Source organism: Bombyx mandarina, chromosome 12, assembly GCF_030267445.1.
Source record: "Bombyx mandarina strain Sakado chromosome 12, ASM3026744v2".
Classification (NCBI taxonomy): Eukaryota; Metazoa; Arthropoda; class Insecta; order Lepidoptera; family Bombycidae; genus Bombyx; species Bombyx mandarina.
In genome coordinates this window covers 13,326,640-13,346,770 of record NC_143219.1, presented here as the reverse complement: position 1 = coordinate 13,346,770, position 20,131 = coordinate 13,326,640, and the positions used below count along the sequence as shown (strand labels likewise).

General features: G+C 37.8%; 1 protein-coding gene across 2 annotated transcripts; it reads right to left on the bottom strand.

Moving 5' to 3' along the window:
- Window positions 1-278: 278 nt before the first annotated feature.
- LOC114250540 (uncharacterized) lies at window positions 279-19,139 on the bottom strand. Of its 2 annotated transcripts, XM_028184450.2 has the most exons (7): window positions 18,980-19,139; window positions 16,981-17,156; window positions 11,916-12,039; window positions 7,988-8,233; window positions 2,970-3,152; window positions 2,391-2,550; window positions 279-1,444 (listed from the first exon to the last, which is right to left on the bottom strand). In XM_028184450.2, exons 1-7 carry the CDS (start codon window positions 19,038-19,040, stop codon window positions 1,234-1,236), a joined length of 1,161 nt encoding a protein of 386 aa, XP_028040251.2. In that variant the 5' UTR covers window positions 19,041-19,139; the 3' UTR covers window positions 279-1,233. The 2 variants fall into 2 exon arrangements, with proteins under 2 accessions (XP_028040251.2, XP_089588164.1); XM_089732038.1 differs by lacking the exons at window positions 7,988-8,233; window positions 11,916-12,039; window positions 16,981-17,156; window positions 18,980-19,139 and adding an exon at window positions 4,179-6,845.
- Between the last annotated feature and the right edge of the window lie 992 nt (window positions 19,140-20,131).

The following is a 20,131-nucleotide window of genomic DNA, read 5'->3' as shown; positions in this document are numbered from 1 at the left end:
GTTTTATTGGCTTTTTACCGGAGGTACCTAAGTGGATGTCACTTCTCGGGCACTTCCAATAAGTCCACTGAAAAAGTCTCAGTAAAAACCATAATTTAATTGAGACTATTCTTCACTTCCCATTTGGTTTCATAAAATTTTTCATTTAAACAGAATGTGCATATCATAATAATATATTCCAATATTAGAATGTTTGTTTAAAATCGACACTGGCAACAGTGGAGCTGCTAGAAGCCAATTGCCATATTTAAAAAAAGAAGAAGAATAAGACAATCTTATCTCACTTGAAGTACTTTTTATTCAATTAGAACTGTATAAATATATAACATGAGGTTTATTAAAATTATATAATACCTACGGTTAAATAAAAATCACCATAAAACATATTTTATTGATCATAATGATATATTTGTAATTCTTTGGTTCCTAATATAATTTTTCCTTACTTGAATTTTTATAATAATTCATCGAATAAAACTTTTTCAACAACAAATTTTCAGTACATACATATCCATAGTATTTGGGTGATGAACCTTAATAAACTTATCTAATGGTGGGCTGGGAAGCTGGCTGCATAATTTAAAATAAATAAATAAAACTATTTATTTAATGTTAATTGGTACATACTAGCCCATAAAAATACGTGATGACGCCACTAACATTGAGTCGAAATACAAATCGTATTAAATACATTACATTAATATCTGATGTCCCTTCAAATCGAAAGACATTACAGTAGTTAATATGCTATAGTCATATAGATATGGGATGGATCAAATAAATTAGGTTAGTTAATTAAGTACTGGTTAATTTCTGCCGTGTATTTATGTATGTATGTTATGTATTTCGGTTGGAAAGGTAGGGCAGCCGTTATACCGTAAAAACTGAGATTTAGAACTCATGTTGCAAGGTGGGTGGCGGCATTTACGTTGTAGATGTCTATGGGCTCCGGTAGCCACTTAACACCAGTGTGCTTAGTGCGAGTTTTTTAACGTTCTCGTTAGCGTAAAAGTTAACCCAATTTTGTATGCAGTTGGAACAGCGCCTCTAACGGCAAACCTAGGCAAACGATCCCATTCCATACAAATATGAGTTAACTTTTACGCTATCGAGAACGTTAATAAACTCGCACTAAGCACACTGATGGTCCCAGAGCTCGTCCACCTTTTGAAGCTATAAAAAAAAATTAACAGGCTTCTTTAGAATTAAAATGAAATCGTCAGAATCGACGTATCATTCTAAAGTATCGTGGACGCCTGGTTTGACTCTGCTCGCTCTAAGCCTGACGATGGGGCGTGGTCGCTTCCGTACCGGCGCCGGAGGGCTGGTGGCCGCGGCTGCGTACTGCTCGTCTAGGCAACAGCGTATGTCACCTTCCAACAGTCCCGACGTGTGAGGGCAGAACGGTATAGTGTCGTCTTCTAAACAGTATGCGCCTGATGCACTGTAAAAAAATGGATTCATTGAAAATTGATGTATCCTAGGTCCTGGTGTTAGATGCTCTTCAATTAACAGTCTCTCGTCCGCGCTTAGCTGGAATAGCCCTTTAGGTTACCAGCGAATAGGCAGGGAAATAAAAGACAGTCTCAGTGTGTTTAGTGCGAGTTTTTTAACGCTCTCGATAGCGTAAAAGTTAACTTGGAACGTTTGCCGCTTTTCCAACTGCTTACAAATTTGCCTTAACTTTTACGCTATCGAGAACGTTAAAAAATACGCACTAAGCACACTGCGGGATTCGAACATCGGCATAGTTTCATTGCTAGATACTAATGCAACGGGCGTCTTATAGGCCAGGACGAGTTAATGATAAATTCTTTAAAATCAAAGGACAACTGCGATGGTTAGTTATTGAATACTAGTGGTCCCGCAGTAGTCGAAATTAGACTATAAACCTAATTGAAATTATAAGTTTGAACATTATTATGGTTCTATTGTTAAAACTTCTATAGTCACAGATTTAGCCAAACACTATAGACGAATATTAATAAAGATGAACAATATTAACCTATTCTCAATTTGACCACCGACTTTAAGCAATAACATAAGTTTGACAATAAACAAAGAGTCTATGTGTGTGTGTCAAATACACGGTAGTGTGTGTACGGTAATGTTTCCTTTATTGATTTAATGTATTTTTAAAGCATAATTAAAAACAAAAAAAATAGTATTCTGCACTTCTTCTCTATATTCTCTATAAGTGTGGGAAATTTCACACTAATCCGTCCGCGCAATCTTCGTAAAAAGGGGTACGAAATTTTTTCTTCACGTATTAATATATAGACAATATGTATGTACTTACTACGTACATAGTAGTAATCTTGTGTTTTTTTTTTAACTTTTACGCTATCGAGAGTGTTAAAAAGCTCGCACTGAACACACTGAATACTCACGTCATGGGCGCAGGCTGTCCCACCGGCACGGGCAGAGCTTGCGCACGTCCTGGCGGGACGCGGACTGAACAACGCCGACCGCATGGCACGGCGCTGCGAGAACGGAACAGACTTTCCGCCTGGTAGCAGATTGACCAGATGTGGCTGCATAACGCTTCGTCTGTCGATCAAATACATCCAGTTTTTGAAGTTAAAAAGAGTTGCTTGTTTAATTCAAGTTCCAATAGGCGAAGTGGTTACTGGAAGTGTAATTACTGGTGTTAGGACCACTTGTGAGTCCGCGCGGGCAGGCACCACCACCCTGCCTATTTCTTCCGTGAAGCAGTAATGCGTTTCGGTTTGAAGGATGGGGCAGCTGTTGTAGCTATACTGAGACCTTAGAACTGATGTCTCAAGGTGGATGGCGGCATTTACGTTGTAGATGTCTATGGGCTCCGGTTACCACTTAACTCTGAATCTACTAGATGTTCCGGCGCCTTAGTATGGAGATTGAGGAGGGAAATAGATTTAATTACTTCAGTGCGCCACGTATGACACCGGAGACCTAGATCAACGTGTTAAAAATAAATTGAAACTAACTTGGCGTATCCTCGCAGTATGGTTGACTGCGTCCCCCGTTAAGACAGAAGTCAGCGTGCCCAAGTCTGGCGCCTTCACCATAGCGACCTGCGTTGGTGTGGAGCACGTGGACGGCGCGCGCATCCCCTGGGTCCAACCGTAGGGCAGGGGCGGACCGAATTAAAGGTCGGGCTGGATCCAAGCCTATCGATATCAAAATGAGATTTTTTTTTTTGTTATAGCATAGTACCTATAGTGATGTGGCGGGTAGCCATCATTGAACACAAGATATTTGACAGATGCCTGATTCTCGCTTACGACATTTAAGCTTGTATATATACCTACAAGCTCTGAACAACAATATTCGGAATCAGCCCACTGAGTTTCTCGCCGGATCTTCTCAGTGGGTCGCGTTTCCGATCCGGTGGTAGATTCTGCGAAGCCCGGCTCTTACTAGGGTTCGTGTTAGCAAAATCAACAGGTTTGAGTCCCGTGAGCTCACCTACTAGTTAAGGTTACGCTGATATGGTCTCTCTAGACCATCACATAGTAGCTTCGAGTGGGAGGCTCTTGTTGTTGAATTAAGTTACATTAATGACATGCCTCATCAGTATTAGATCATTCTGCGTATGCTAACTTTGAACTTAATCTGTTGGGAATAACTGGGTTGATAATAAATAACTTGAACTTGAAAAATGCCTCGCGTATATTTTAGAACAAACATGAACAGACGAAGTGACAAGTAGACAGTATAGCCAATATAATTGGTACAAAAATCAGTACTGGCAACATAAATATGGGTGCGTTCTCATATTCCAACACTCCCTCCTGAACGCAAACCCATTTTACTTATACAATACAAGTGTTTTTCTAGCGTTACACCCTTTGTTAAATTATCAGCTATCATATTACAACCATTAATAAATAGAAATTTAACTTTACCCTTTAATATGTTTTCTCTAAGAAAGTGTAATCTAATATCTATGTGCTTAGTCTTAGGTTTATAACAATCTGTTGACGCTAGTCTTATTGCACTTTGATTATCACTATAAATAACTAACGCACTGTCCAGGCCTTGGCCCAGTTCTTCTTGTAGTTGACGAAGCCACAAGGCCTCCTGGGTCGCCGACGCCATCGCCATATACTCGGCCTCTGCTGTAGATAGGGCTACAGTCTGTTGCTTACAGGAACTCCAGGATATGCATGCATTTTGATAGATAAAACTGTAACCTGTGCATGATCTCCTGTCTAATGGGTCACTTGCCCAATCTGCATCGCAATACCCAGTTATTGCTTTAGAGTCTTCTTTGACATAACATAACTTGAGATCCTTGGTGCCCTGAAGGTATCTCATGATCCTTTTAACTCCAAGCCAGTGTTGAGCCCCTGGATTATTACAGAACTGACTCAATTTATTCACTGCAAATGTGATGTCAGGTCGTGTTACCTGTGCCAGATATATAAGACAACCAACTGCTTGCCTGTATGGGAAATTGCTGTTTTCATTTTTGGGTTTCTTATCAAATTTAATATTTACCTCTATGGGAGTACGCACTGGTTTGCACTCAGACATGCCAAAGCGTTCTAAAATTAAATTGATATATTTCTCCTGGTCAATCATAATCATACCTGCCTCACGGTTTCTTTTAACGTTTATACCAATACATTGCTGAATCTCACCTAGGTCTTTCATACAGAACTCTAACATTAATTTTTCTTTGATTTCTATAACTGTATCTTTATCATTTGTAAAAATAAGAAAATCATCGACCCATACTGCAATATATATCATTTTAAACTTACTTACTGAATAATAAATACATGGGTCAATCTTAGACCTTTCTAATCCTATTTTAATTAAAGTATTGTTCAATTTTAGGTTCCATGGCCGGCTAGCTTGCTTAAGTCCATAGATTGATTTATGGAGGTGACATACCTGGGCATTTTCTTTGTAACATTCTGGCTGTGACATGTAAATATCTGTGTCAATGTCACCCTGAAGAAATGCACTTATTGCATCCATCTGAATCATTTCCAGGTCATACTTAGCAGCTAAAGCAAGCAAGAATCGAACTGAGGAATATCTGACCACGGGAGCATATACCTCATCATAGTCATTTCCTTTTCTTTGAGCACATCCTTTGATTACTAATCTTGCTTTAAATCGAACAATATTCCCTTTCTCATTTGTTTTACTTTTAAATACCCATTTACATGGTAAAGCTCTTTTGTCTGTTGGTAAATCTACTAGTGACCAAGTTTTATTCTTTGTCAAAGAGTCATACTCCTCCTGCATGGCCTTCTTCCATTGCTCAGCATGCGGAGATGAAAGAGCTTCATCAAGAGTCTGAGGGTCATTTAAATCAAATATAGGACAAAAATAACTCACATCCGGGTCATCCTCCTTTACATACCATGCTGCTCTACGTGGACGTAAATTTATATTACGTGCTGGAGTCGGAATTTCCACTGATCTCTCTGGTATATAGGATGGATCATCATCATCTCCGGACTGATAGTCATCACTGGAACTCTGGTCCAAGTTGTGCTGAATTTCTTCCTTACAGGGTTCTTCAGGTGACTGCGTTCCAGGACTGTATTCCATACTGCTGTCAGGTAAACAAGGTAAGTACACAGAATTATCAAATTTTTGTACACTTTCTAAAAATACAACATCTCTACTTTTGATGATTTTATTAGTGCCTGGATCTAGCAATCTGTATCCTTTGGTAGACTCACAATAACCAACAAAGATATATTTTCTAGATTTAGCATCCCATTTTTGGCGTTTTTCTTTAGGTATTTGAGCCATAACTTCAGAGCCAAAAATCTTTATATTAGATAAATCAGGTTTCTTACCGGACCACATTTCTATAGGTGTTTTACCATCAATTGACTTTGTAGGTGATCTATTCATTATGTAAGCCGCTGTTGCTAGGGCCTCTCCCCAATATAATTTTGACAAATGAGCATCAAGTAACATACATTTGGCCCTTTCTACCAATGTTCTGTTCATCCTCTCTGCAAGGCCATTCTGTTGGGGTGAGTATGGGGTACTAGTTTGGTGTTCAATCCCATGCCTACTTAAAAAACCATCAAATTCCTTGTTACAATACTCTCTTCCATTGTCTGACCGAACAATTTTTATCTTAGTACCAAGTTCATTCTCTACTCTACTTTTAAAAGCTTTAAATACTTCCAGAATGCTCAATTTATCTTTCAAAAAATAAGCATATACTTTTCTAGTGAAGTCATCAATAAAGGTAATAAAATACTTCATGCCTCCCAGAGATGTTTGCTCCATCGGTCCACATAAATCAGTGTGGATGAGCTGCAGTGGTTGTGATGCTCTCGAACCAATATTATTGAATGGCAGTCTGCTTTGTTTACCTTGGAGGCAGGTAGTACATCTGATTATACCTTTACTTTGTTCTTGAAATGGGCTGACTCCCTCTACACACTCTGGTAACTTGTTTACATCTGTGAAGTTCAGGTGTCCCATGCGCCTATGCCATAAGACAACATCACAAAAGTTATTTGAACATGTTAAGTTTGAAAAAACTTCTCTGTGAGTATTTAATTGGTACAAGTTGTTGATTAGAATAGCTGAACACAGGAATTTATTGTTTTTGTCATAAATATCACATGATTTATCTCTAAAATTTACTTTACAGCCATTTTTCACCATTGCACTTACTGATAGGAGATTGGCAGCAAGTTTTGGAACGTATAAAACATCTTTTACCTGAATTTTAATTTGATCCTTACTATTTATATACAAATTAACCTTTCCCATATTCTCCACAGGTAGCGGTGTCTTACTGGCAACTGTTATGGTGGGTATCGGTGGACTTACTATATCATACATCCAGTCACATCTGTTAGTCATGTGCATTGAGGCACCGGAGTCCACATACCATTGGTCCGTATTCATAGTCATTGGTGAAGCTGAAAATGCTGCAACAAAACTTTTACTGGTGTCTGCTTTCTCTTCATTTTTCTTCTTTGTGACACGACAATTCTTTGCAAAATGTCCATGTTTATTACAATTATAACATCGGGGCCCTCTATTGTTTTGGACCTTAGCAGTATTCCTTTGACTGGCTACTTTCCTAGTGAAGAACGCTGTGCTTTCTGAGCATTGAACTTCCTGCAGGAGCTTCGTTTTAATGGAATCTGCGCTAATCTTTATCCCTGAACTCTCCAGACCCATTATCATTGGCTTATATGTTTCAGGTAGGCCAGCTAGCATGAGTGTACCGAGCCACTCATCATCAATCTCAAACTTTATATTCCTGAGTTTGTGAGCAGTTGACATGATCTTGTTCACATAGTCGTCTACGGTTCGTGAGCTGTCCAATGTAGTTGTGATGAGATCTCTTAACAAGGCTACTCTTCTGTACAACCCGCTGTCATCAAAAGCTTGTTGTAAACTGTCCCAGACTTCTTTACATGTATTTGCACTCTGTACATGCACGTAGTTGACAGGATCTAGTAGGAGTATCAGCTTAGACTTTGCCTTTACTTCTTTCTTTTCATCCTTGTTGGTTCCATCGACACAGTCCCATAGATCTTCTAGTTTAAAATAAGCCTCCACGGCGAATTTCCAACTCGCATAATTGTCTCGTCCTACGAGCCTGTCTATATGAAAGGGATTGTGGCTAGTATTGGACATCTTTTTCATGTATTAACAGAATTTTCAATAATGACGCTAACTTCGGGTACCTAACCTCTTCGAACACGCCGGCCGGTTTTTCTTTTTATCAGTTCACGGAGTTTTTCGACTGTTAGTTACTAATTTCAACCATTACAACCACCAACCACGCTGTGCTACCATGTTGGGAATAACTGGGTTGATAATAAATAACTTGAACTTGAAAAATGCCTCGCGTATATTTTAGAACAAACATGAACAGACGAAGTGACAAGTAGACAGTATAGCCAATATAATTGGTACAAAAATCAGTACTGGCAACATAAATATGGGTGCGTTCTCATATTCCAACATAATCGTTTTGAAGAAAGATTTCGAAACTCACCTATAATTCTGTTTAGCCGGAACGTAAGGAAGTTCGCAATGATGCCGCACATATGTGCACCCAACGAGTGTCCCACGCACGTTAATCGGTCTGGCCTCAAGCCGGCGCGTCTCAGAGTGCCCAGTGCCTCGGCAGCGCATCGAGCAACAGGTCTCAGATTGTGGACCGCTGCGACGTAGCACGGAGGCTGACAAAGCGAGCCCCAGTCTAACATAAACACGTTGTAGCCTCCACGACGAATATATGCTGTTGACAAAGTAATGAGATTGAAACTATTAATGCTATTTAACGAATTGCTTGTTTCTGAATAGCATTTGCCAAGATAAGATGCCGTAAATTAATAAAACATATAAATAAATAAAACTTTCTAATCAAAGCCTTGTAATCTAGCACACAATCTGCGTATTGATTGTTTCTTAATAAAAAGTTAAGCTAAAGTACAACTGTTAAAGGAAAATAGAACTCAAATAATTATAACTATTCGGAAATTAGGCAGTTATAAGTACATATTTATATATTATTTATTATTAGTTGGGCGTCCCCTTGCCCGTTGGACCGATGACTTGCGGCGATATGCTGGGAAAGATTGGATGCGGAAGGCGGAGGATCGTTCATTGTGGCGGACTATAGGAGAGGCCTACATGCAGCAGTGGAGAGATACAGGCTCACGTCCTTACGGATCCATCAGATCTAATAACCTTTGCATTAGACGCCTTCAGCTCTAACACTAGGAGCAGGCTTAGGGACCCCAGTAACCGTACTCGTCGAACTCGACAAAGAGTTCGCCGTGCAACCTAACTCATGAATCAGCTCGCTGAGTTTCTCGCCGGATCTTCTCAGCGGGTCGCGACTCCGATACGGTAGTAGATTCATTCGCGAAGCAGCTGCTCTTGAGCTGTTAGGTCTCCTTCGGAGGCGCTCGGGTAGCTGTTAGCAAATCCCACCTCTCCTGGCTGAGCCTTTGCTCGCCCACCTGTCCTGGTGAAACTGGAAAGGCCTCCGGGCCACCAGTAATTTTTCTATCATAAAAAAAAAAAGATACAGGCTGATGGTGAAGTATTTATTTAATAACTAGCTGACTCAGCATACATCGTAGTGCCTCAATCGATAAATAAAAGACCTAAGCTTTTGTATAAAATAAACTTAATGTAGGTATGTAGGTAATAACTATAAAACAAACAAAAGGAATCCGTCCGGAAAATTGTTATTTTTATTGAATTCCGAGCATTTTCATATTTGCCTACCTTTTAAACCTTCTCTGGACTTCGACAAATAATTCAAGACCAAAATTAGCCAAATCGGTCCAGCCGTTCTCGAGTTTTAGCGAGACTAACGAACAGCAATTTTTTTTGTAATGAAATACGTACTCAACAAATGTTCACGATTGATTTCCACGGTGAAGGAATAACATCGTGTAATAGAAATGAAACCCGCAAAATTATAATTTGCGTAATTACTGGTGGTAGGACCTCTTGTGAGTCCGCACGGGTAGGTACCACCACCCTGCCTATTTCTGCCGTGAAGCAGTAATGCGTTTCGGTTTGAAGGGTGGGGCAGCCGTTGTAACTATAATTGAGACCTTAGAACTTATATCTCAAGGTGGGTGGCGCATTTACGTTGTAGATGTCTATGGGCTCCAGTAACCACTTAACACCAGGTGGGCTGTGAGCTCGTCCACTCATCTAAGCAATAAAAAAAAAAAAAAAACAGCAATTCATTTTTATCTATATAGAAGAAGAAGAGTTTTATTGCGTAGACGATTAAAAGACCCTAGTTGTGGTTACAGGAACACATAGTCATCACAGCGTGATTGCCGCTACTGGCGCCACCCACCTTGAGACGTGGGATCAAAGTGGCCACGATACGGTTTAATTAACGGCTGTGTCAAAAAAAATCGTTTCCCATTTGTTCATTTGTACCGGAATATCTTCGAATGGGATATGAATACTGACAGCAGGCAGGCAGGTAGGCAGCGGCTCGGCTCTGCCCCTGGCATTGCTGAAGTCCATGGGCGACGGTAACCACTCACCATCAGGTGGGCCGTGTGCTCGTCTGCCTACAAGGGCAATAAAAAAAAGACATATTGCTTGATACTAGTACACCGGTCGCTCTATATTTTGGGCCACGACGATTGTTAAAATCATTTGAGAAATATCGGGCTGATTTGCCATTTAAATACGGTCCAGTTCTCTGCATAAGGTTTTTAGGGAACGAGAAATTGATGCTGTTTCCATGAGAATTGGATGCAAATTGTAAAAAGATTCCAAAAGGTACAGTCACAGGAACATTATCCTGTACTCTACCTAATCAGCAAACAGGTAAATATTGAAATTTTAAAAAGTGTTCAATTTATAACTAAGAATAAGTTTTATTTTAATGAATAATCGGAATCGAATTTTGTAAACCAAGCCATATACATATAACATGTAGGTATACTATTTAATTTCCCAACAAGAAACAGCGACACTTTCGTAATACGCTCATACGATTTTTGCAATGATAGGTAAATGTGTAATCGAGTTCATTGACTTGTTGCGTCGCATCACGCCGGGGAAAGCCGTGTCAGACTAGACTTACTTGGTTCTAGGCACATCATGTCAGAAAATCGGCAATTTCTTTACACGTACACAAGTATAATTTTGAACCAATTTGTCACTTAAGATAAGATAAAATTGTTGATAGTTTTTTTTCAATTTCAATAATAATTCATGACGAACTTTAAATTAACGATCAATATTTAAAACACATTTAGGGGTAGAATTATTTATGTATTGTTTTTTTTTACTGGGACGACAGATGATTTGACAGTTAGCCTTAGGTTAAGCTAATGCTTACCCACCAGAGACCCAACCCAGAGGCGTCACAATGCCTTTCTCCATCTTGAAATGTAAGATTGGTCTCATAATTGGGTTCCCGGCATGGCTGTCCTAACAATCAAATTACTGGTAGGTACCACCGCCTATTTCTGCCGTGAAGCAGTAATGCGTTTCGGTTTGAAGGATGGGGCAGCCATTGTAACTATACTGAAACCTTAGAACTTATATCTCAAGGTGGATGGCGCATTTACATTGTAGATGTCTATGACCTCCAGTAACCACTTAACACCAGGTGGGCTGTGAGCTCGTCCACCCATCTAAGCAATAAAAAAATAAAAACAATAAGCAGGAAATTAAGTGGAAATATTTTCACTACAGATGAATGATAAGGCCGTAGTTCAAGAGCCGAAAAAATTACTATCAAAACCCTTTTTTCTGTGTTTGTTACAACAAAACGTGCACAGATTTGATAATTGGGGAATAATCTGAATGCGAACCATAATGCCTCGCGTTTTCGAGTGTCAATGAAAACGGGTGTCGATTCGCAGGCATCGCACGGACTAATGCAAAACATGAAATCACTTTCGCCTTTCTTTAGCCGTGCCGCGTGCCGTTTCGTATACAATGTGTGTGCAATGAAAATTTTAAACAAGCCAAAGTTAAGTAACGATAAATTATTAAGTTTTCACTTTGAAAACTCACAAAACACACATACAATATCATAAAATTAGTATACACTAAATTACACGAGGCATTTCCAGTGTTCTCAAAATCGACCATTATTAATTAACACAAGTCCTTATTTGCAACTTTCAAGATACTGTTTAAATCGCGTTATGTGTATCAATTTGTTATAAGAAAAACTAATATTTTAGTAGGATATACAATTGTTGTACTTTTGATTTTATTAACAGAATTTTATGTCTTTTTATTTTGTTAAATTTTAATGTTGTATCGATGAGAAAAAAAGAAAATAAAACTAAAAATAGGACTTTTAAAGTGATTTGGCTATGAGGGTCTCAAGTATCATTTGGTAAAAGAGATCTCTTACCCAAAATAGTTTGGGTATCCCAGAGCTACACTAATAAATAAATCAAGTATACTAAACTCACCATCCCGCAGTACTGCAATCGGCAATGTGTCATCACCACCAGCGTATCCGTGAATCAGGAGAATCGTCTCATGAGATGGTTCCCAACCGCTCTGCCGCAACCAGTCCTCGCTGAACAGATCAACCTGTTTATATATTGAGATGCTATTTCAGTAACCAAGATATTACAAAAGAGTTCCCGATCCATTAACTGTGCTTTTAGGTGCCACAAGCACTGGTTACCGTCCTCGTCGAACCCGTCGCTTGCGACGAAGGGCTCGGTGAGCGAATTAACCCACAGAGACAGCCCACTGAGTTTCTCATCGGATGTTCTCAGTGGGTCGCGTTTCCGATCCGGTGGTAGATTCTGCGAAGCACTGCTCTTGCTAGGGCCAGTGTTAGCACCACTCCGGTTTGAGCCCCATGAGCTCACCTACACGTTAGGCTGAAATAGCCTCTCAAGGCTATCAGCATAGGTAGGATAAAAAAAATGTGTCTCTAAACACCGCGGGAAATTGACCACAACAATTCTCGTTAAAATGAACATAAATTTAACTTAGTGTATTTTCTTTCATAACATTTCGCGGTCGCCTTGCTACTCGTACTTTCTGTTTTCACTCAATTTATTTTATGGTTTTAAAGCTAATAACGATAGGGTATTAAATGATAATTACGTTTTAAAGTTTATTAAATATTTATTCATATTATGAACATGATTCTAGTCTCGATTTCCCTGACGACTTACTTAAGTTGATCCATTTTTATTTCTGAAAATGAGAATTTCATGGAAATGAGTTTGGCAATAATTTTAATTTAAAAAATTAATGAAACTGGCAAGGGAGCTTTGGTAGAATGAGTGTTTAAACATAACTAATGTTTAATAAGAAAAATGTTGTAATGCCATTTGTAATGGTTTTCTAGATTTTTTTCAGCATGGCGCGTTGCTCCTTTAGTGATACTTCATTTAAGAAACAACCTTTGGATTTATATGCCCGCGTATTTCATTCGTATAAAAACAAAGAACAAACTAATAAATATTTACGCAATATATTATATGTAAAGCCAAATCAAAAATCAACCAGCAAAGCGGGCCGAGTTTGACTGGTAGAACTTACAGACTATATAACTATATGTATAATAGGTAAGATATTTAAAATTTTACTTGAAAAAAAACGGTCAATTGTTTAAAGGTCACATAGGAAATGAATAGATGTATGTCATTTGACCTAAAAGCAAGTGGTTCGTGTTACGATCGTGCATGCCATGTTTATTATAAGCGAATGAGGACATCTTCCCTCGAGGACGATTAGCGGTATTTTGAACGCATTCCTGAGCTTCACTTATGATCAAGGCCACTGAAGGTCCGCCGGTGGCCCAGAAATCGTGCATTTCGGTTTGAGTCAAAGTATTTTAAAAGCGTTCATACATCTATACAAAAAAAAATCTTAAGAATCTCTATCAGTTTTTTATCATCAAAGCTTTAATTAATTAATCAATTAATTATTTATTCATGTCGATGGACAACTTGTTAGGTAAGACATAATTAATCTGTTTATAAGAAAGTATTATGCAACTATTATACATACTTTCCTAATACGGAAGTACTTTCGTGTGTTTTTCAATTATCTACTCTATTCACGGAAAGTCATAATAAGACTTCAGATCAGCTCAGTGAAGATCCATTATCATGAAAAAAAGTCACCATTGACCCCTATTTACATACATATCTAAATAATATACCTAATTAAACACCGTTTTGTTTCCCGATGAATTCACCTATTCCTTTTCCCGAATATTTGAGGCATAGGTATCTGACGAAGACAAATATACTTTTCAAATATCAAAAAATGTTTGTAAAAATTTATTTATTGAACATGATCATACATGTTTTTGCAACGTTGCTGAAATTTCACGATGCTTGCGTGTTTGTTCCAACTGAAAGAATTTGACCGCGGACTCCATTTTTTTTATACATTTCGTTATCATAAAACTTGATATCTATTGAATTCTTTCACTTATATATTGTATCAAACCTGAGAGTTGCGAGCATTACGAGATATCGCGCACCCAAAGACTGCAACTCGGAATGCAACCGGTCCGTCCATTAACACTGTCAATACAGTAATGCGTTAATAGTAATCTCGTCAGCATATATTTTATAATACGAACATTTGAATACTACCAAAACTTATAGTTCCGAGCTTAAAAAATACACATGGCAAACGTAGGCAAACGTTTTAACTCCATACAAATTTGAGTTAACTTTTACGCTATCCAGAACGTTAAAAAACTCGCACTAAGTGCACAGGTACTTTTTTTCTAATAAAAACTTACTTAACGAATGTTCGCGATTGATTTCTACGGTGAAAGAATAACATCTCTAATAAAAATCAACTTATAATTTGCATTATTTAATATTATAATTGGTATTACCATCCTGCCTATTTCTGTGTTGAAGCAGTAATGCGTTTTGGTTTGAAGGTTGAGGCAGCCGTTGTACTGTAAAAACTCAGATCTTAGACCTCATGTCTCAAAGTGGGTGGCGGTATTTACGTTGTTGTTATCTATCTGGGCTCCGCTAACCACCAAGGTATCAAGTGGCCCGTAAGTTCGTCCACACGTCTACGCAATAAAAATTTATATAAAATATCATAACCTAAGATAATCAAGAATAACTTCGAGAATAAATTCGAGGCTAGTGGCAGACAGGTAGACAAAATGAAACTATCCCGAAACTATCATCTACAATAACATAATTAATTTCAAAAAATTATCACGATTTTACTAGGACGCCTAATACGAAAAAACAATAATTACCTAAGTTGTAACCGAAGCAAATCCGAAGCCATTGTCGAGAACTTATAACAATGATAATTACTATCAGACGACCTATTGTTTATTTACACGCAATATTGCATTAGTGGGAACTAGGAAACTTTAAAATCGTAGAAAAATTATAAATGAAAATTTCTCATTGAAATAAGGAAGCAGTAGGTACATTTTGTTGTGCAAACACCAACACAAACGGGAGTTATGTTAGAGAGTGACATGCGTTTCGCGTCTATGATATGATTTTGTTGTTGTTGTTTTTTTATTATCTTGATAACTATTGTACTCTTTTTAATACACTTTAATTAGTTTTATATGTATGTTACGAAATCTTTGAATGTCATTTTCATCGACTTCAAAACGTCCCATTGACTTGAAAATTTGCTCACGCATCTAGGATCTATGGTGTTGGCAAAAGACTAGTTTTTCTAAAGGTAAACACTACGCTGATATTCAAGGCTTTATTCCTCCCCGACCTTGGTTCTGCAACTTCAAAGATTTACATAAACGCGTTACAAGCACGATCTGTAGATTAAGGCTAGGCCATACGTGTACCCCCGTCCATCTAGCTAAACTTCATATCAGGGATAGTTCTATTTGCGAATGTGGTCTTGACGAAGGCTCTCCAAATCACATGTTTTTCAGTTGTCCTCGTCTATCTTCCTCCCTCTATGGTCTCCTTCCTCCTGATATTCCTCGCCCCATTGATCTCAAATCTCTTCTTTCCCTTGTGAACTCCCCTTTCGTTTATATTCTTAGTTCATTCATTAACCATAATAATATTAAGCTGTAGTTTGTCTGTCTGTTATCGAACTAACCCCTGTATATATATGTTGTATGTATATTGTTTTAGGTAAATCAACAGAGATCCTGTCATCAAACATTCTTAGCTACCCACTTAATTCTTAGTGAATATCTGTGACCTTGCTCGTTCACGAAGCCCGCTATAGAAAGCAGAGTATTAAATACACTTGACATTGGCGAAATCTAAAAGGAAACGCCATAAACCTAAGAGATAGATAGATAGATAGGATCTATGGCAATACAATTATATTATAACTTCGATCTAATATTCTGAGCAGTCAGCGAGAGGATAAAAAAAGGTGGAAGGTATTTTTAGTTTAGTTTGCTGTTTTAGGTTTTCTTAGGTTTTAAATTACATGTGGTACTGTTTACTGGTGGTAGGACCTCTTTTGTGAGTCCGCGCGGGTAGGTATCATCACCCTGTCCATTTCTGCCATGAAGCAGTAATGCGCTTCGCTTTGAAGGGTGGGGCAGCCGTTGTAACTATTCTTGAGACCTTAGAACTTATATCTCAAGGTGGGTGGCGCATTTACATTGTAGATGTCTATGGGCTCCATTAACCACTTAACACCAGGTGGGCTGTGAGCTCATCCGCCCATCTAAGCAATAAAAAAAAATGTCGAGGAGTGAAAGGCTTAATGGTAATGGGAAAGGTTTAGTTGACGTTTCATTTTGAAATTAAGGGTACGTTTTATTTCATATTAGGATCAACAGTTCGATGTTTTTGATTGAGCTTCAATTAAGTTTACTCAATTAAAATAGCCGAAGAATTTTTTTTTTGTTATGATATTTTTTCCAAATTTTCAACTTTAAATGACCCTCCTGGATAGTTGCAGAAATTTCGATTAAACCAAATAACCTTTCTCCCCTCGATGTCATTATATTATGTCCGTTGTCACCCTTGTAGTCAGGTATATCATTGTTTGCCTCTCAATATCTGAACAACTCTTAAGTCCGTAGTACCGAGACAGGTCACGTATCTCTACTGAAAGTTCGTAAGTTGAAATATATTCGCTAGCCAATAAAAACCTCAAGTTATATTAAGCCGCGTGTTAAATGAAGGTAAATTGTTGTTTGTGTCAAAACTTTAAAGCATTATAGATATACTAGCAGTACTCGCCCGCTTCGCTGGGCATTTAAAATTAACAATATTATTTATTGTCATTATTATTAGGGAGTCACACACTCATATAAATATTAGCTTATCCATTAAGCACATGTATTTCCTACGTGGATACCAAGTTTCAAGTCAATCGGATGCATGGTTCAGTAGTTATAACGAAACATCCGTAAAAACCACTATAGATTTATATATTAATATAGATTTTCTGAATCTGGTGTGAACCGGCTTTCTTCTGATACATCGTAGTATTTCAATAATTAGCAAGGGCAATCATCTGTGCCTTCCCGTCCGAAAAGTAGGGTAGTCTGTTACGAAAAAATAAATTACAAACCACTCTTTTAACGGGCTCCGCTTCTGTGTACAAGTGTAGTTTCACTGCTGGATCTGGACAGGGTTCCCACTCCCGCCTCCATATGCAGTCTTCGAACGAGGCGTTGAACGAGTCGCTGTGTAAATACAGCGCTTCCTTTATCGGGTTTGGTGGACGTTCCCGTTGTGTCTCCGTATCTGAGGGACGAAATGTTCGCGTATAGCTTAGAACCTGTGTGCTTAGTGCGAGTTTTTTAACGTTCTCACTGGTGGTAGGACCTCTTGTGAGTCCGCACGGGTAGGTACCACCGCCCCGACTATTTCTGCCGTGAAGCAGTAATGCGTTTCGGCTTGAAGGGTGGGGCAGCCGTTGTAACTATACTAAGACCTTAGAACTTATATCTCAAGGTGTGTGGCGCATTTACGTTGTAGATGTCTATGGGTTCCAGTAACCACTTAACGCCAGTTGGGCTGTGAGCTCGTCCACACATCTAGGCAATAAAAAATAAAAAAAAATCTCGATAGCGTAAAAGTTAATTGAAATTTATATGCAGTTGGAACAGCGCCCCTAGCGGCAAACGTACGCAAACGTTCCAACTCCATACAAATTTTCGTTAACTTTTACGCTATCGAGAACGTTAAAAAACTCGCACTAAGCGCACTGCTCGCCAATTGTATTTAAAACCGTATTCTGTGGAAAGCGCACTGAGGGCGTATTTATGAACCATATTTTTGTTTCCCACCGTTCACTACCGGGGCAGCGCGCATCCCTACAACCTGGAATGGCAGCATTAATCCATAGTTGGTTTCCAGAGGACTTTCTTCGTCGCTTACCATGCGGCGCTGGAGCGATTTACTCTCTAAGTTGTTTCATGATTTTTTCCAACATAGCTTGAAAAAGTCACTGTGCACAGCTGTTTGATTGTGCTGCTGGCTTTGCCGATGACTATTAGCAACATTGAACACTTATCATTGCTCCAGCCAAGCGTTCACGACCCACCTAGTGTTAAGTGGGAAACCACCAGTAATGTAAATGCCAAATATGCTGAATGATATGTAACAGTGCTGAAATGTGTATTTCTAAACTATTCTAATTCGTTTCTAAACTTGTTAGATAGTTTCACGTCTCAGGGAAAGATGATGTCGCACATAGTTACAGATATTATTAACATAAGGAACCTGTTTTTAAAAATGCATTTTAAAAGCGTTGAACCCGAGAAGGTTAATTATCTCTATCAACTTTCGGTTATATAACGAACCTTCTAATAACACAGAGAAGAAGCATTCGTTTTTTTTGTTTTTTTCTTTGGCCGCTCAAGATTTAAAGCTATATATTTTATGACATATCGTAGTTCAGTTTTTAAACGCAATCGAAATTATTTAAACTAGAGGTCCCGCAGTAGTCGAAATTCGATTATAATTAATTGGAATTGTAAGTTTGTACCCTATTATGATTGTATTTTCAACGCCAATACTACACTATATAAAAATATTAATAAAGACTAACAATATTTAATCTATTCTCAAATTGACCACAGACGTCAAGCACAAAAGTATGACAATAAATAGTATGCATGCGTGTGTGCGTCAAATACATGGTATGTAGTGTTTGTAATGTTTTCTTTATTGATTTAATGTATCTTTTATGCATTATTTAAAAAAATTGTGCACTTCTTCTCTATATTCTCTATAAGTGTGGAAAATTTTATACTCCTCCGTCCACGCAATTTTCGTAAAAAGGGATACAACGTTTTTGCTTCACGTATTAATATTATTTAAATTAATCGATTGACTAATAAACGAGGCGTAAGCTATTCAAGCAAAATAATTTCAAATTAATATGTTTTTATTAAATTTTACATTAAATAATGATCTACTAATAAAGAAAAAAAAAAGTTTGTGTTTTGTGTTTTTTTAAATAATGACAACACGCATTTATTGCCCTAGCAGATGTTCAAGAAACGGAGTAAAATCGGTTTTTAGTAATTAATTAATTTAATAAAAAAACACTATTTACGTACCTCGTAAGAGTAACACTATTACTACAATAGTCGCGTAAAACAGATGCGTACCGTACGCCATCCTTGCAGTTCGTCCCGACACTGGTGCGTTAACTGAACTGTCGCCACCGTCTTCTAGCCACGAGGAGGGGACCGATGCCACTATAATAATATGTAGAAGCAACCGATACTTTGTGTTCAATTGTGATTACCGGCCTAGAAGGTGTTTACTTATCACTGTTGAGTTTTAACGTTGCTCATCACTTTGCTAACAACCTACTAAGTTACAATTTGAATAACAATTAAGCTAAAACACATGCTTACACAAAGTCATTTTCTGTACAAGCAGTTATACTTTGGAATTCCTTCCCTCCAAGCATACGAGCGTTTAAAACCATAGCAGTGTTCAATAAATCTGTTAAAGAACACTATTTATCTTTTCTATATTAAATAAAGATATATATATTTGTATAATCTATTATAATATAAAGTAAGTATATGGATGTGTATGTATATATTATTATATTGTTTTGTATCTTGTAATATGTTTATATTATTCTTTCCTTCTGCTGGCCTACTGGAAGAGATTTCAACACGAAATAAGTAGTGTCCTTGTACTCTGTATCCTTATTGTCGTGTTTCTTCTAACAATTGTGTGTACAAAATATTAAACAAAAAAAAGCGTAATTGTCAAACATAAAATTAATTAATAATTTCTCAAAATGAACTGTCTTTCTTTCTTCTTACGGTAGGCAGCGGCTTGGCTCTGCCCCTGGCATTGCTGATGTCCATGGGCGACGGTAACCACTCACAATCAGATGGGCCGTATGGTCGTCCGACTACAAAGGAATAAATAAAAAAAAATGTTCTTCAGATTTTTTTAATCACTAATATTCGAGTATTGGCATCTTTACATCGGGGATTTTCATAATGGCCTAATCGAAAGACTTCAGTCAAATCAATTATAAAATATGTGTAATATATTCCAGAAAGTTCTAGTAGAATAGCCTAATAGATGAAGTTGTCCGCCCATACCTAGAACACTAAAGGTACACCGAAAAATATATCGTTTATTAATATACTGAAGAAGATTGTGATTTTGTTTTTTGTTTTGTTGTATAATTAATTGCTGTATAAGTTATTATGTAATCTTGAAATAATTAAATGTTTTTG

Bases quoted from the DNA above. Each gene is read 5' to 3' on its own strand.
- LOC114250540 (XM_089732038.1), bottom strand. From the start codon at position 6,843: ATGCACATGACTAACAGATGTGACTGGATGTATGATATAGTAAGTCCA. The intron at 3,153-4,178 runs GTTACAGTTTTA...TGATATCGATAG, and splicing joins AGACAGGAGATCATGCACAG to GCTTGGATCCAGCCCGACCT. The intron at 2,551-2,969 runs GTTAGTTTCAAT...TTTGATCGACAG, and splicing joins ATACTGCGAGGATACGCCAA to ACGAAGCGTTATGCAGCCAC.